Source organism: Beta vulgaris, chromosome 8, assembly GCF_026745355.1.
Source record: "Beta vulgaris subsp. vulgaris cultivar EL10 chromosome 8, EL10.2, whole genome shotgun sequence".
Taxonomy (NCBI): domain Eukaryota; kingdom Viridiplantae; phylum Streptophyta; class Magnoliopsida; order Caryophyllales; family Amaranthaceae; genus Beta; species Beta vulgaris.
The window spans coordinates 9089437-9106884 of NC_079209.1; the positions used below are offsets into that span (position 1 = coordinate 9089437).

At 38.2% G+C, this 17448-nt stretch overlaps 1 protein-coding gene across 1 annotated transcript; it reads left to right on the forward strand.

Annotated features, from left to right (window-relative positions):
• Window positions 1-869: 869 nt before the first annotated feature.
• LOC130589740 (stigma-specific STIG1-like protein 1) lies at window positions 870-1768 on the forward strand. The gene has a single exon (XM_057391283.1). The coding sequence runs from the start codon at window positions 957-959 to the stop codon at window positions 1434-1436; it is 480 nt and encodes a 159-aa protein (XP_057247266.1). The 5' UTR covers window positions 870-956; the 3' UTR covers window positions 1437-1768.
• The last annotated feature ends 15680 nt before the right edge of the window (window positions 1769-17448 follow it).

Genomic DNA, 17448 nt, shown 5'->3' on the forward strand with positions numbered 1-17448 from the left:
TAGTTTTATTACTAATTGTAATTAGTATAAATAAGATAGGTTGTAATATTTCTACTTACTTTTATCAAGATAATACAATGTAGTCTCTAGTTTTTCTCTTCTATTATCCTTCTCTCACCTCTCTTCCTCTCTCTACTGTTTCTTGAGTTTCTTCCTCTAAACTCCATTAATGGAGTTTAACCACAACAGTTAACAACTAGTTTTTATGTTTCCTTGTAAAAAAAACAAATGCTATCCCATGTAACTTCATCGGCAACCCTCCTGCAAACCAAGTTACATAGAGCACATTTATCACGTTGCTAATGTATATCATCCACCTAATGACATAAAAGAAAGCCTTGCTTGTCGGGGGAAAAAGAATTGATCATTATCATTAGCCACAGAATTATAATTTAATTGATGTCCAAGAAATTGATTTGCTATGATTCTTAATGTTTTGAGTACAAATTTACACTCCTCATTTAGCTCCACTTTTTCCTAAACCTTGCTTGCTTTATTTGCTAGATCAAAGTAGATTGTATGATTATAGAATTATGACAGCAAATTTCGGAAAGAGCTATGTGCTCTTTGGTCCCACTGCAATATCCATATATTTTAATACATGGTATGTTAGATTAATCTGGTAACTATAATGGTTAATAGATTTGCATATTTTTTAGTTAGCAACTTTGACGTATAACATAAGGTCAAATATTTCTTCCACAAGCCAAATTTCTGGTTTGCTATGACTAAGACCACTCCACTAAGCTCAAGCCGCCTAATCCGCTTGAAATTTTTTACCTTTGCGTACAACTTTTGCATGCATGAGTTACATCTCTCGTCTATATATACATCTCACATTCTTGCAAAATTTACAAATCAAACATTATTCTACTATCTCATATTTTCCAGCACATTTTTCTTCCCTTCCACTAACAACATATGCTATCCATTCTACTCAACATCAGCAAGACAATATGAAGAACTTTAACGTTTTAATTGTCTTAACTCTTCTCCTGGCCCTTTTCATCACTCTTTCTTATGCACAACCCAAAAACAACGACAAGAAAGCCGCTAAGAAAGGCCAGGATTTAGAAACAGTCGACTCCTATCAAGGGTCGAGTCGTTTTCTGAATTCAAAGAAACACCATTACTATATGAATCCATATAAATCACGCGGTGGTTACAACGCGCGTGCCCATTTGACATGCGATAGATTTCCTAGAGTTTGTCGCGTCAAAGGAAGCCCAGGTCCCGATTGCTGCTGGAAGAAGTGTGTTAATGTAAAATCTGATAAACTTAATTGTGGAATGTGTGGGCGAAGGTGTAGATACCCTGAGACTTGTTGCAATGGGAGGTGTGTTCATACTTGGTATGACAGGAAGAATTGTGGAGGTTGCCATAACAGGTGTAAGAGAGGGAGCTTTTGCTACCGAGGCATGTGCAGCTATGCTTAGATACATACAAGCCAATGCATGAATATTGGGGTTAAACTATTATACAACATATTAACTACCATTTCATTAAAGATGCATAGTATACAAGCAAATTATTAATGTTCATAATTTTCTATGGTGATAACTAATTAATTAATGTGTGAAATTGCTTCGGACAAATGAAGGAGGTAGATATCCTAGCTAGCTAGGATGGTGGAAGTTTTAGCAAATTAAGATTGTGCTTATTCTTTTCATTTGTATTTATAAATATATATAATCATTTGTAACAAGAAGTAATACAATTAAGATTGCGCTTATTCTTTTCATTTGTATTTAATATATAATTAGTTACTCCCTCCGTCTCATAATATATTGCTTGATTCCTTTTTTTTTACGTGAATTAAGGTAAATAGAATATAAGAGGAAAGTAAAGACTTTTTATTAATGAAATAAATATAGTGTGGAAAAGGCGATTTTAGAAGAGAGAATGGAGAATAATTGGTGAAAGAGCATTAAATGTAACCCTTGGGTTGAATAAACAAAGCAGAAAAACTAATTTCAAGAAGCAAACAAATGATGATTACCCGATTTTTCTAGGCAAATCACAAAAAAATATGTAATTAAATATAGAACCAAACACTATATTTTGGGACACCTAAAATGGAAATGAAGCACTATATTATGAGATGAAGGGAGTATAATAAGAAGTAATGAGTATAATTTTTGCGTGTTTGGATCATCTAGAGTTGTAAAATAACTCTACAAGGTAGAGTTTGAGCAATGTCAACCATTGAATAAAAAATCAATGGCACATATATTCTCTTTCCAAAATTTCCCCTATTTTTTCTCATCAAAATTCACCCCTTACTCTTTCCCTCCCACGATCTCACTAATATGAACCCTTGATTTTAAAATATATGACTCAAATACAACTTTATTTTTTAGTGTTTTACTAAAACTCTAGAGAATCTGGATTTTTGTTCATACTTGATAAAACAATGATAATGGATAATTGTGTCGAATCTGGGATCGACGCTACAACTAAAGATGCAAATTGCTGATAATTTATCTAAGACGGTTTGTACTTCGACGCAAATTATGGGCCATTGCGAGTGGCGGCTTTACCTCATACCACGCTGGTGCAGGTGCACCAGCGATAAAAAAAAATAAATTTTTTTTAAAAAAATCACGCACGCAGTCCGCACTCCGCATACGTTCTTTTCTCTCACTCACAAATTCACAATCGCAGACTTACCTTTCTCTCTCATAAAACCTCAAACCTTCTCGCTGGTGGCTTGACTGGCTTCGTCCGGCGGCCTCACCGGTGGCGCCTTCGTGGTCGATTCGTGGTGGCTTCGTCCTTCGTGGGCGATTCGTGGCTTCATTGGTGGGCGATTCGTGGCTTCAAGTGGTCGGAATTTGTGGCTTCAAGTGGTCGGAAATCGGAATTCGTTCCTTGGTGAACGACGGTGGCCGGACAACTTCCAAGAATCGTGAATCTGCTCTAGGTACATCTTAATCTACTCAATTTGCTTGATTTCTTGTTTTATTTATAGATTAGGGTTTATCAATTTCATGAGAAATGAAAAATAAATTGCAATTTCAGTTGTGATAGGTGTTTACATATCATATTATGTAATGTGGAATTGTTATAAATGTTGATTTTATTGTTGTATTTTGATTTGTGTGTTATAGGTGTTTGATAATTGAAATTACATTATATTCAAATCGAGTGTTATCACTTTATTGTTGATTTTGTTGATAATAATTTATGGCTTATGACAAATTGACATATGTTTCATTTGGTGAGATACATCAAATTTAGTTCAATTGTTACTTGATTTTCAGATTTGATAATGAAGAGAAAACGTACTCCAAACAAAATGTTGAATGATTGTTTGATTACTTATTTAGAGAATGATTTGTTTTTGAATGTTAGCATGAATGATATTGTAAATCGATATCAAAACATGAAAACTCGCCGTGAGCAATTGTAATCATTTTTACTAGTATTTGGTTGTATTTTGTAGTATACTTTGGATTTTTGGTTTTTTCAAGTACTATTTGGTTGTATTTTGTATAATTATTGGTTATATATTTATTTTCTTTTCGATTGAAATTTAGTTTGGAGTATTTTTATTAAAAATTATTTTGATTTAGTGAACGGTAATTAATGGTGAACCACCATTAGAAAATTCCTGGATCCGCCACTGATTGCCATCAGTTCGTGGCCATCATCTGGCGGAAATGATGTTGGAATGGCAAGCAACGGCTGGCTTGAAAGATCTCCCCACTGTGCGTTTACTGCAAATGGCCATATTGAAGCACCACACATCAAAAGCAAATCTACAACTTGAATAGTGTAAAACTCAAACACACCAAAACTGAGAAGTGAGAGAGTGCGAGGATGAAAGATTTGGAGGAAAATTTAAGTATTAGCATCTGAAAGAAAACCATTGAATCATTTACTAAAGGAGAATGAAACCGAATAGTTTACATCACTTCGTGTGGATCAGCCGACGCAAATCATGGCCCAAAAACGCTTTTGGTCCATCAGCATTTGCCTCTCATGCATATTTGTAACCGAAGGAAATTTGTTGTCCGCCCATATGTGGTACTGATTTGTGTTCAATACTGAAAGAATATAATCCCTTGGATTATTCTCATTATCATAATTAACTTATATACATTGTAAGTGCAAGAGACACTCAAGAGGGGGGTGAATTGAGTGTTTGTCCGAATGTTGCAACTTTTTCGATTATTGTAAGAACAATAAAGAAACAGTTCTCTAGCAGCGGAAATAAAAGCAATGAATAAACAACACAAGGATTTAACGAGGTTCGACTTCAAACAAGTCTATGTCCTCCACTCACTCACTCTTTTATTAACCAACTTAGAATAACAAAAGAATTACACTCAATCACTTATGCACCTATGCACAAGATGATTCCCCAACTTCCACCTATGGAAGTTCAACTCAACCACCAACTATGATGGTTCAAATAAAATTGATCCCTGATCAACTTCCCCAGCAACCTGAACTCACATGATGCTCAAATACAACAAGTTTTTCTCTCACGAGCAAAACAGCCTAATATGCTTAGAATGAGAGTAGTTTTAGATCTATGTGGTAAATAGGTTTGAATATTTGAGAGAGAATACTATTGCTAAGAGAATACTCAAAAATTATCGTGCAAAAGCTTAAGGTTTGAATGCTAGCAGAACTTCTTAAATAAGCCTTTGGTAAGTAAGTGTTACATGATATTATGAGAGTATACTATCCTCGGAAGTATGGAAATTATTCCAAGGAAATATACTCAGTATAATATCATATACACACTTACCATACTTAAGAAATCTTGCTCGCATAACAAACCATGCATCCGTGTATTTTGAAAATCAATTTTACGCGAAAGAAACTTTCCTAAAATACGAATGCATGAAGTAAATCTTAGAGGACTTGTTCAGATCTGTTCCCAGATTGTTCCAATCAACCAAGTTTTACTTGTAGTTGTGTATGACAAGTATCCGATGTTTCTTGTCATCCACAACTATCTTATCTCTCTAGTTTCAAACCTTTATAGTGCATTAAAACCTTTATACCACTTACATTGCATCTAAGGCCTAAAAGCTACAACTTGATCTTGGTCTTCATGCAATTCTTCAAGACTTGGCTTCACTAGCTTCGTCTTTCTATCCATTGAACTCGTACTTTGGCACCTCACATGTAAACAGAAACATGCATGCAATATAATAGTTCAATGTGGTTTGTCATCATTCAAAACTCAAAATAGGGAACATAACAAATTCCCCCTTTTTATGATGACAAACCCTGAAGTTCCCCCTGCAAATAATATCATTAGTTTTGGGAACTTTTTCAAACAAATTGAATTCTTAAGATAAGAACTCAAAGCACTGGTCTCGTACGGTTCCTGCAGATTAAGCATCATTTACAAGTACACCAGTTCACAACTAACTGACAGCAGTTTAAGAAAGAGTTTCTAAGTACCATAGGCAAATACTGATTAGACTCAGAGCTCTTAGACTTAAACATGCATCCGCAAGAAGAACATCAGTAGTGTTCAGACTTATTTCTAAGTCATTAGGGTGAAAAGAAGTAAAGTGCTTTGAATACACTCAAATCCAAACCACTTCTGTCTGTCACCACTAACAAGGCACTCAGCCTTGTTCTAGTTGCTGCAACACACACAAGTTATAGCACCAGATCTACTTCCCCCTAAGATTAGGTGGAAAAGATAACAAACTTCGCACCTGCTTCCCCCTTTTGGCATCATCAAAATAAATCAAGGGTACAATCAAAGGAACTAAAAAAGCAGTAGATAACTACAATTCAAGCCAAATAGGCAGCTCAAACACATTCTAGGGATGCTGATGCTACCAAAGTTCCTGAAAGTACCAAAAGCTACTTGTCCTAATTAAGAGTTATTACAGACCAGTAGTAGACCAAATTACAGAAGATCAATTGTTTTTGTAATTTGGGAAGGGGGGTAACCAGATAGAAAGTTTAAGAAAGAGGGGTTAGCAGCAAAAATAATAAGAAGAAAAGAAAATAAATCAATCAGCTCCAGAGTCATTTTCAGTCCCATCATCTTCTTCATCCTCAATGTTCTCTGAAGCATCTTCTTCATGTTCTTCTTCCTCCTCTTCTTCTTGCTCTCCTCCTCTCTTCTGCTCTCCTCTTCATCATCTTCATCACAGCAGCATGGATGACTCATCCTTTTCCTCAGAATCCTCTCTCCCTGAATACCAGCCTTGTCAAGGCGAACCTCAACTCTCCTGTAGGATTCTTGAAGAGCAGTGCAAAGTTGAGTAACACTATTCAGCATATTCTGCATCATCTGGTTCTGGTCACTCAACTGTTTCACCAAGGCATAAGTAGCCTGAACTGATTCCGTACTGGTCCCTTCACCAATAGCACACCCTTTGCTTCACTTTTCATTTTAGAACACCACCTGCATATGACATCCCTTCTGACCTATAATCTGATTTGTAAGGTGAGACATGGTGCCATAGTCTCCCACCATACGAATTTTCCAATGAGTGAATACCAAGATCAGCCATCCTCCATAGGGCAGTGCATGCTTGGCCTTTTCCACACAGCAGATCATGTGACCCAAATCATAGCAGGGAGATTGACTGGAATATGTTCCATGAGACAGTAAATAAGAACACTATCCATCAACCGAACACTCATGCGCCCTTGTGCTCTGGGAAACACAATCTTTGAGGCTATGGTATGAAAGATCCTCATGATTGGCTCCCTTAGATGGCCAATGGTGTACCCCTGCTTAGGGTCAGGAGGACCAGTGAACAACCTGGTCTGGATCTGTTCTGCTGTGAGGCCTTTAACTGTGGGCCAGTTCTCCCTTGAGTACTCATCCAGTCCCTTGTGTGGGACTTTGAGAATTTCAGCCAAACTCTTCTCAGATAAATTAATGGGAGTGCCCTTAACAAAAGCAAAGTAGGACCCATCGTCCTTAGTATGCAGGTGTTCATAAAATTCCTCAACCAAAGGCATAAACACATCAAGTTCTTTGGCAAATAACACAGACCATTTCTGAAAATCTAGGGCTTCCTTAACCTCATGCAAGAATTTCTGATTAACCCAACTCTTTGCAACAGAAAAACCAACCAGTATAGACCTATCCCTCAAATCATACAAAGGCGTAGGAGTGATAGACTTACTTTTCTTGGGTTTAGAACCCTCAGCAGCAGCAGTAGCAGACACCTTCCTCTTTTTGTCAGCAGGGAACCGGTCTGATTCTGGTTCCTGCTCCATGTTCTCCTTGCCTTTGGAAGATTCAACACCCTTTCTAGCAAACGTCTTTATCCTAGGGCCCTTGCTAGCACCAGCCTTAACCCCTTCCTTCTTAGAAACTTCCCCCTCAACATCAACATCTGCCTTCTTTTTTAATTTCTCCACTGGTTTGGGTGAATTGTAGGGGTAGAGATTTTGGACTTGGTGGTTTTGACTGGCGTTTTGAGGGAATGGGTTTGGTAACCGTCTTCTCAACAGACTTAACCGCTTTTGATGGCGGTTTCTTGGCGGCAACCTTCTTTTCCTTTTCAACTACAACATCCTCCTTCTCAACTTCTTCTTCCTCCAACTCCTGATTTTCCGGTTCCGACTCACTTTCAAATTCTGACTCCTCTATCTTCTCCGACTCCTCTGGCTTAGACTCCTCAACCGGTTTTGGAGAGGGAGCCTTTGATTTTGGTGTGACAGGCTTTTTGGGAGTGGTGGTCTTTGTAATTTTGGGAGTAGTGGGTTTGGTGGTTTTGGCGGTTGATGTTGAAGTAACTGCTTTTGTGGTGGTAGATTTTGTGGTGATTTTCGGTGTTGTTGATTTTGTAGTGGTGGATTTTGCTGCTGGCTTCTTTGAAGACCTCCGTATCAGAGGTACTTCTTCCTCTTTTTCAACCTCTTCCTACAACGGATCAACCACTTCCTTTGCTTGCTTTTTTCAATTTCAGGAGATTCTTCAACCTCCTTTTCGACCAACCTTGAACTCCTTCTTTTTGACATGATGAGACTGAATTTACTCTGTTGTGAGCACTTGAGAACAAGAAAAAGAAACTTGAACAATTTGTGTTTCAAGAATTCGAGAAAGAAAGGAGTAGAAGAAAGTAGGGTTTGATCGAAAGAAAGTAACGCAACTAAAGAAAACAAAATCAGGAAAATATGTGATCAAATAATAAGAGAGAAATAAGGAAAGTATGATCACATGCAAGAATATATATAAGATGGTAAGAAGAAAAAATCAAACGGATATATCCGTTCTTCGCAAACTGCAGTTGCCTTAATTACAACCGTCACTTCATTTATTTTCCTAATTTGAAATTTGAAAAATAAACCAAGTATTCAGAGAATAACCGCCTCAAGAATCTGGTTCCCAAGTGGTCTGCAACTGGTCTGTGCCAACTTACCTTTTTAAGACTTATGCTTAAGTATCCATATACTAAGATGATCAGTTCAGCATCGCATAAGAACTTTGTAAGCCCTAAAAAGCAAAAGAAAAATATAAAAGAAAAAGAATATATACACAAATTGACATCATTTGACTGCCAAAGGGACAAGTCAAGACCTAAGAGCTCATTGTCTAATCTTAATCATACCCAACAAGGTACGAAGCTTGATGAACACTTCTCTGCTCAAAGGTTTTGTAAATATGTCAGCTAGTTGATCTTCTGACCTGCAAAACTCCAACTCAACATTACCTTTTTCAACATTGTCCCTTAGAAAATGATGCCTATATCTCAATATGCTTGGTTTTAGAATGCTGGACAGGTTTTTCGAAATATTGATTGCACTTGTGTTATCACATAAAATAGGAACACTTCCGAAACAGACCCCAAAATCCTTTAGCTGTGACTTTATCCACAAGAGTTGAGCACACACAAAGTAGCAGCAATGTACTCAGATTCAACTGTGGATAGAGCTACAGAATTTTGTTTCTTAGATCCCCATGAAATGAGACAAGAACCTAAGAAGTGGGCCATTCCAGAAGTATCTCTTCCTGTCCACAATAAAACCAGCAAAGTCAGCATCTGTGATCCAATGAGGCTCATGCTGCTGCCCTTTGGATACCACAAACACAAATCATCAGTACCATTGAGATATCTAAGAATCCTTTTAACAGCCTTTAGGTGAGATTCTTTAGGGTTGCTTTGAAATCTCGCACACACACCCTACTGAAAACACTATATCTGGCCTACTGGCTGTTAAGTAAAGCAATGAGCCAATCATACCTCTGTATAGCGTGCCCTCAACATCCTTTCCCTTCTCATCAAGGCTCAATTTTGTAGAAGTTGGAATAGGTGTTTCATAGGACTTGCTATCTTGCAGACCATACCTCTTCAGCAGCTCCTTGAGGTATTTCTGTTGATGGATCATGATTCCATCTTTGTTTGCTTGATTTGAAGACCAAGGAAGAATCCAAGCTCTCCCATCATACTCATCTCAAATTCGCTCTTCATCAAATCTGCAAACTCTTTACACAAATCAGGATTAGTAGCTCCAAACAAAATATCATCAACATATATTTGGACCACTAACAGATCAGTCCCCTTTCTTTCAAGAATAGTGTCTTGTCAACTGATCCTCTCTTATAACCATTTTCTAAAAGAAAACTGGAAAGTCTCTCATACCAAGCTCTGGAGCTTGTTTGAGACCATAGAGAGCTTTATCGAGTTTAAAAACATGATTTGGCAAATCACTATCCTCAAAGCCAGGGGGCTGCTTTACATAAACATCTTCTTTCAAATAGCCATTAAGAAAGGCTTCTTAACGTCCATTTGAAAGAGTTTAAAATTCATTTGAGCAGCAAAGCAATTAATATCCTGATAGCTTCAAGCCTGGCTACTGGAGCAAAGGTTTCATCATAATCAATTCCTTCCTTTGATTAAACCCTTGAACCACCAGCCTAGCTTTGTTTCTGACTATAATTCCTGAATCGTCCAATTTGTTCCTGAACACCCATTTAGTTCCAATAACAGACATATATTCTCCGTCCTGGGTTCAAGATGCCATACTTGATTTCTCTCAAACTGATTGAGTTCATCTTGCATGGCTAGAACCCAATCTGGATCCGTTAAAGCAACCTTATAGTCAGTAGGTTCAACATTTGATAAGAAGGAATAGAATGCACAAAAGTTTTGCAAAGTAGATTCCTTGTCTGCACCCCTTGTTAATGTCACTAATGATTAGATCAGTGGGGTGAGAGGACTTGTACTTAAAAGATTTGTTATATCAATGTTTCATTTGTGCCTTCTAATGTTGAACCTGTTCCTGTACTGGTTCCCCCTGTCTCATTGTTGTTTTGAGCAGGTGAACCAGTTTCCATAGTGGTCTCATTTGCATCATCTTCATGTGGATGAGCATCTGAGTCACTATCTCCTTCCCTTACCTCTTGAGCTACCTGATTCTGTGCTGGACCAGACTCTTCCTCTCTATGAGAGTTGTGTGGAGCCTGGTTCAGCACCTCTTCATCCTTAGCTCCCTGTAAAGTTCAGCATACCAATTTCGAACTCATCAACATCTTCAACCTGCACATGCTTGCTGAACATGTTAGTCTCATCAAACAGACATGGATACTTTCTTCAACACACAAGGTTCTTTTATTGAAAACTTTGTATGCCTTGCTGTGTGAAGAGTATCCAACGAAAACAGCCTCATCACTCCTAGGGTCAAACTTGTCCAAACTTGATTTACCATTGTTGTGTACAAAACATTTGCACCCAAAAATACGTAAATGTGTAATTAATGTTTGGTTTTCTTCCCCTAAGGAGCTCATAAGGTGTTTTCTTTAGTAAAGGTCTCAACATTACTCTGTTCAAATATAACACGCAGTACTCACAGCCTCAGCCCAGAAGTTTCGAGGAAGACCACTCTCTAGAAGCATTGTTCTTGCCATTTCTTCTAGAGTGCGATTTTTCCTTTCAACCACTCCATTTTGTTGTGGAGTTCTAGGAGCTGAAAAATTGTGAGATACACCATGATCATTACAGTAGGTTACGAAGCTGACATTGTCAAATTCAGAACCATGATCAGACCGGATAGAGACCAGTTGATGACTAATCTTGTTTTGGACTTATTTTACCAGAACTTCAAAAAGCTTGTCTAAGTGAAACGAGAATAATCATCAACTAACACAAACACATAACTATGAACATTTCGACTTTGCAACGCGCATGGGCCCACACAAGTCCATGTGTACAAGTTCGAAAGGTCTAGTTGTGCTTACAAACTTCTTTGGCTGAAAAGAGGACTTGACATGTTTACATTTAGCACATTCATGACAAATATGATCTGCAGCAAACTTGATGTTGGGTAAACCTGTCACCAAGTCTTGAGATCTCAGTTTATTTAATAAAGAAAAACTCACATGTCCAAGTCTCTTATGCCACAGCCAATGATCATCCTTTATAACACTAAGACAAGTGGCACTGGTCTTTGGAATCTGACTTAAAAATGTTATGTAAACATTGTTATGTCGAAATCCCTTGCAGAGCAGTTCCCTTGTTTCAGTGTTGACTATATGACAAAGATTGGTTTCAAATTCAACATGGTTTCCTTTGTCACATAGTTGAGAAATGCTCAAAAGGTTATGTTTCAAACCTTCTACCACTAGTAGAAAAAGGACGATTTGCGTCCCCTCATTTGCGTCGCACAGAAACGGAAACGACGCACAGTTAGGATTTGCGTCGCATGTGGGAAGCTGTGCGACGCAAATCACAAAAATCTCTCCAGCAGGTGCGCGGTATATGCGTCGCACCCTCCTAACATGTGACGCAAATTAACATTGTGCGTCGCATGTGAGGAGAGTGCGACGCATATACCGCGTACTTGCTGGAGAGATTATTAGACCAATGTGCGTCGCACCTACGAAGCATGCGATGCACATTACTAATGTGCGTCGCACCTACGGAGCATGCGACGCACATCACTTCTAAATGTAAAGCATATAACTAGCGCTTAACATTTCTCAAACCCTATTTCTAAAACGCGTCCCTCTTTCTCTCTCATTTCGTCCCTCTCAACCAGCGTCTCCCTCTCAAACCCTAAAATTTCTCTCTCTCAAACCCTCTCTTAACCGCCGCTTCTTCTCTCACGCACATCACGGTGGTAAAAAACTTTAACCCATTCATCTGCTTCATGCCGCTCCTTCTCTCACGCACATCACGGTGGTCAAAAACTCTCTTTCTCTCTCCTCGTCGCCGCTATTGTTGCTGTTGTGTTGTATCGTTGCTGTTCGTCGTTCTTTTGTTGTTGTTCGTTGCTGTTTATCATTCGAAACTCAAGAACAGCGAAGGGAAATTGAAGAAGAACAAATTGTTGCTGTTTATCATTTGAAACTCCTCGTCACCGCTATTGTTGTTGTTGTTGTTCATTGCTATTGTTGCTGTTTATCGTTGTTGTTCATTGTTCTATCGTTGCTGTTTTCCAGAGTTTCTTTTGTTGTATTTGAAAAGTTTTTGAGAGATTTGTTTGTTGTTTTAGAGAATTTGTAATTCTTATTAATTTTTTTTGGGATGAGGTGCAGATCTAAACCTTCCTTTAATCTATTCTGTTTTGGATTTGTAGATCTACATGTTTAGTTGTTTTTGTCAATTTCACTATCTAAGATCATCATAAATTTCCTCCACTTTTGTTTTGTTATGATGATATAAAATACAATGATTAAAATTATTAGTATTGTTCATTTTCTGGTACAGGGATGGATATTTTTGGTTAATTGTTGTAATTGTTCGTATTTTGGAAATCTGATTTTTAAAAAAATTCGACCAGCAGTAGGCGTTTAAACTACAGGTTCATAAAATTAATTCTTTAAAAAAAATTATTTTTTTAAAAAAAAAAATTGCAATTTGCGTCGCACGTAGTCCTAGGTGCGACGCAAATCACTCATCTGCGTCGCACCAGAGGCAATGTGCGACGCACATTAAGCTATGTGTTGGGCTGGCAAGATCCACTTGCGTCGTATCGTATAAAGGTGCGACGCAAATAGTTGAACCATTTGCGTCGTTTCCGCATACGACGCAGATCGTTTCCAAGTCATTTGCGTCGAGGGCTTTGGCGTCGCACCATAGTCCGACGCAAATAGGCGCCTCACATCCGACGCAAATTGCCTTTTCTGTACTAGTGTACATAGTAAACATCATTAATCGCTTGAGAAAGTGTCTTACCAACTTTACCTATACCTTTAATCAAACCTTTGCTATTATCTCCAAAGGTGACACTTCCTCCTTCATAGGCTACGAGTGAGAGAAATTGACTTTTATCTCATGACATGTGTCTCGAGCAACCACTGTCCAAATACCAGTATGATCTTGCTCTCACTCTAACCTGCACAAACAAATCAAGGTTTAGTTTTAGGAACCCAGACTTTCTTGGGCTCCTTGTCCTTGGCAACTGGTTTGACTCTGTCCTTTCTAACCCAGATTTGTTTTACATTGGTCTTCTTAGTTTTATCATGTTTTCCATTGTTAGACCAATTGTGTGTGTGACCCTTCTGATATTGAACATTGTGAACATGAGACTGGTTTCTTTTGTCATGTTTTTGCTTAGTCCAGCAAGAATTAATAACATGACCATTCTTATCGCAGTAGGTACACACGTGCATATCCTTTGCAAACACGTACTTACCTCTCTTGAATTCAGAAATCCAAGTCTCATCTCTTCCCAACTTTGGTGGCTGTTGGGAGCTGGTTCCAGAGTACCCTAATCCAAACCTCTGAGGATTACCAGGTTGTGAGGTCAAAATGTTTAAGGTACTCTGAGCATCGAGCAGCCTGTTCATCTGTCTCAAGCAATCACTCAAATCCTGTTCCTTGGTTTCAAGTTTCTTAAGTTGAGCTTCATTAAATTCTGCAGCAATGGCAAGATCCAACTTTGCCCTATGGAGCTCATCCTTAAGTTTTGAAACCAGTTCAAGATCTGTTTCAGAAGTGGTCGCAATGTTCTTGCCTTTTCTTAGTTCGTATATTTCAGATTGAAGATCACAGATCTTACCTCATATTCCAAACATAAGTCTTCAACATTAACACTAGGACCACTTGTGCTAGCAAAAGAAGCTTTCAAATCCACGTACTCATTGAACAATTCTTCCACATCATCAATCAGATAATTATGAGCCATAATTAAATCAGAATGTTCTAAACTAGAGCTTTTCTCTTTGAGTAACTCGAAGTTTATACCTTCAACTTCAGTCTCCTTGAGTTTACTAAATCCTCTATCATTGTTTTGATAAAAAGTTTTTGAAAAATCTGATTGAGGTCTTAGCATCTCAAGCTCAATATTCTTCTGATCCAAACTTATTTCAAGCTCTGAAATTTTTTCTTTCAGTTCTGTACAAATAAGTTCAAGCTCAGCAGACCGGCTCTCACTTAGGTCTAAGTTTCGAGTCACTTCTCTCAACTTCTTTTTGTTAGCTTTATAAGCAGCATTACCTTTAACATCTTGTTCTATAGCAGAATCAATAAAATCCAGTAACTCATCTATATCACAATATCTCATTTGTTCTTGCATATTAGAAATAGTTACATGTTCCTTGTCGGAGGAGCTGCTTCCTGCCATGAGGCACATGTGTCCTTTCCTTCCCAAACTGGTCTGCTTCTGGTCTATGTCTCCAATCAGAGCGACCACACACATTAGGGCTTCATCTTCCTCGCTTTCACCACCTGAATTAGAATCACCCCAGGCGGCTAGCATAGCCCTCTTAGTCATTTTCTTCTCTTTCTGTCCTCCTTTATCATTTTCCATGCTGGACAATCCTTGATCATGTGTCCAGTTTCTCCACATTTGAAGCAACCAGTGCTGGAACCGGTCTTCTTCAAGTTGCCCTTGTTCTTCCAAGACTTCCCCTTGAACTGCGTTCTGAGACTTCTCTCAAACCTCTTAGCCATGAGACCAATATCATCAAGATCATCATCATTTTCCTCACCCTTCAAAGCTAACCCACGACTTTTTGTTGTGCTTTCCTCTTTTGACTCCACCAACATCTCATGAGTCATTAATGACCCAATAAGTTGTTCTATGGACAAGGTCGTTAGATCCTTAGCCTCCTGAATAGCAGTCACCTTGGGCAGCCATTTACCTGTCAAACTTCTCAAGATCTCAATATCAGCAATACCTTGTTGAAGAAGAGACATTGCCTTTGCATTTTTCTCGAAGGTCTTCAGATCTATAGTAGTGTACTCACTCTCCTTCTTCTCTGTTCCATCTGAATTGTTAGCCACCTTCCTTGGTCCATTCTTGATGATCATCCAGCACTCATAGTCTGTGCCAATGATCAGATTTCTCATGCAATTCTTCCACCAAGGATAGTTAGTTCCATTGAACTTTGGTAGCCTTGATCCTCCGGGTCCACTGGTCATTTCTTGAGTAGTCATTATGTCCTCCTTCTCTAGGTGTTACCCTTTCAAGAAGTTAGGCTCTGATACCAATTGTAAGTGCAAGAGACACTCAAGAGGGGGGGTGAATTGAGTGTTTGTCCGAATGTTGAACTTTTTCGATTATGTAAGAACATAAAGAAACAGTTCTCTAGCAGCGGAAATAAAAGCAATGAATAAACAACACAAGGATTTAACGAGGTTCGACTTCAAATAAGTCTACGTCCTCCACTCACTCACTCTTTTATTAATCAACTCAGAATAACAAAAGAATTACACTCAATCACTTATGCACCTATGCACAAGATGATTCCCCAACTTCCACCTATGGAAGTTCGACTCAACCACCAACTATGATGGTTCAAATGAAATTGATCCCTGATCAACTTCCCCAGCAACCTGAACTCACATGATGCTCAAATACAACAAGTTTTTCTCTCACGAGCAAAACAGCCTAATATGCTTAGAATGAGAGTAGTTTTAGATCTATGTGGTATTAGGGTTTATGCTAGGTTTGAATATTGAGAGAGATACTTTTGCTAGAGAAACTCAAAAATTCGTGCAAAAGCTTAAGGTTTGAATGCTAGCAGAACTTCTTAAATAAGCCTTTGGTAAGTAAGTGTTACATGATATTATGAGAGTATCTATTCCTCGGAAGTATGGAAATTATTCCAAGGAAAATATACTCAGTATAATATCATATACACACTTACCATACTTAAGAAATCTTGCTCGCATAACAAACCATGCATCCGTGTATTTTGAAAATCAATTTTACGCGGAAAAGAAACTTTCCTAAAATACGAATGCATGAAGTAAATCTTAGAGGACTGGTTCAGATCTGTTCCCAGATGTTGTCCAATCAACCAAGTTTTACTTGTAGTTGTGTATGACAAGTATCCGATGTTTCTTGTCATCCACAACTACTCATCTCTCTAGTTTCAAACCTTTATAGTGCATTAAAACCTTTATACCACTTACATTGCATCTAAGACCTAAAAGCTACAACTTGATCTTGGTCTTCATGCAATTCTTCAATACTTTGCTTCACTAGCTTCGTTTTTCTATCCATTGAACTCGTACTTTGGCACCTACACATGTAAACAGAAACATGCATGCAATATAATAGTTCAATGTGGTTTGTCATCATTCAAAACTCAAAATTAGGGAACATAACATACATAACACTAGGAGTCAATCTAAGCTATACATAAGGAAACTAACATATAGTTACCTAAATACAAGGATTACAAGCTAACCTAGAATATTGACATAATATTTACATATATTATTCTAACACACCCCCTCAGTCGAAGCGGGAGGTGGAGGGACACTGAGACTGTCCCGAAAATCTTCAAATAAAATCAATGGAAGACCTTTGGTGAAGATATCAGCAATCTGATGTCGATAGGGAACATGTAAAACTTTAGCTTACCCACGAGCTACCTTTTCCCGAACAAAGTGAATGTCGTGGGCAAGTTAAAGTTTTACATGTTCCCTCTCGACATCAGATTGCTGATATCTTCACCAAAGGTCTTCCATTGATTTTATTTGAAGATTTTCGAGACAGTCTCGGTGTCCGGTCCACCTCCTACTTCGACTAAGGGGGTGTGTTAGAATAATATATGTAAATATTATGTCAATATTCTAGGTTAGCTTGTAATCCTTGTATTTAGGTAACTATATGTTAGTTTCCTTATGTATAGCCTAGATTGATTCCTAGTCTTATGTATATAAGCTAAGTATGATAATGAGAATAATCCAAGGGATTATATTCTTTCAATTAGAGCTATCAGTCGTAAATTTTCGAACGTATACTAAGTTTTTGATTAATTTGGGAGCATGAAGAACATTTTTCAAAGCTAATGGGGGGTTAGGAGATGACAAGGTAGTATGACCATAACCAAGAATCGGAATTGACTGACCATTACCAACTAGCATGCCACGAGAATGACTTAACTGAAAATAAGAAGAGAGGTTACCTAGCCCGGAAGTCATATGAGACGTTGCCCCCGTGTCCATGTACCAATTTGCATCGAGAGGCGAGAGACCAAGAGTGTACATTGCGGCCTCGATATCAGTGGTCGTAGGCTGTCCAGAATCTGCAACATAGGCCTGAAGCTGT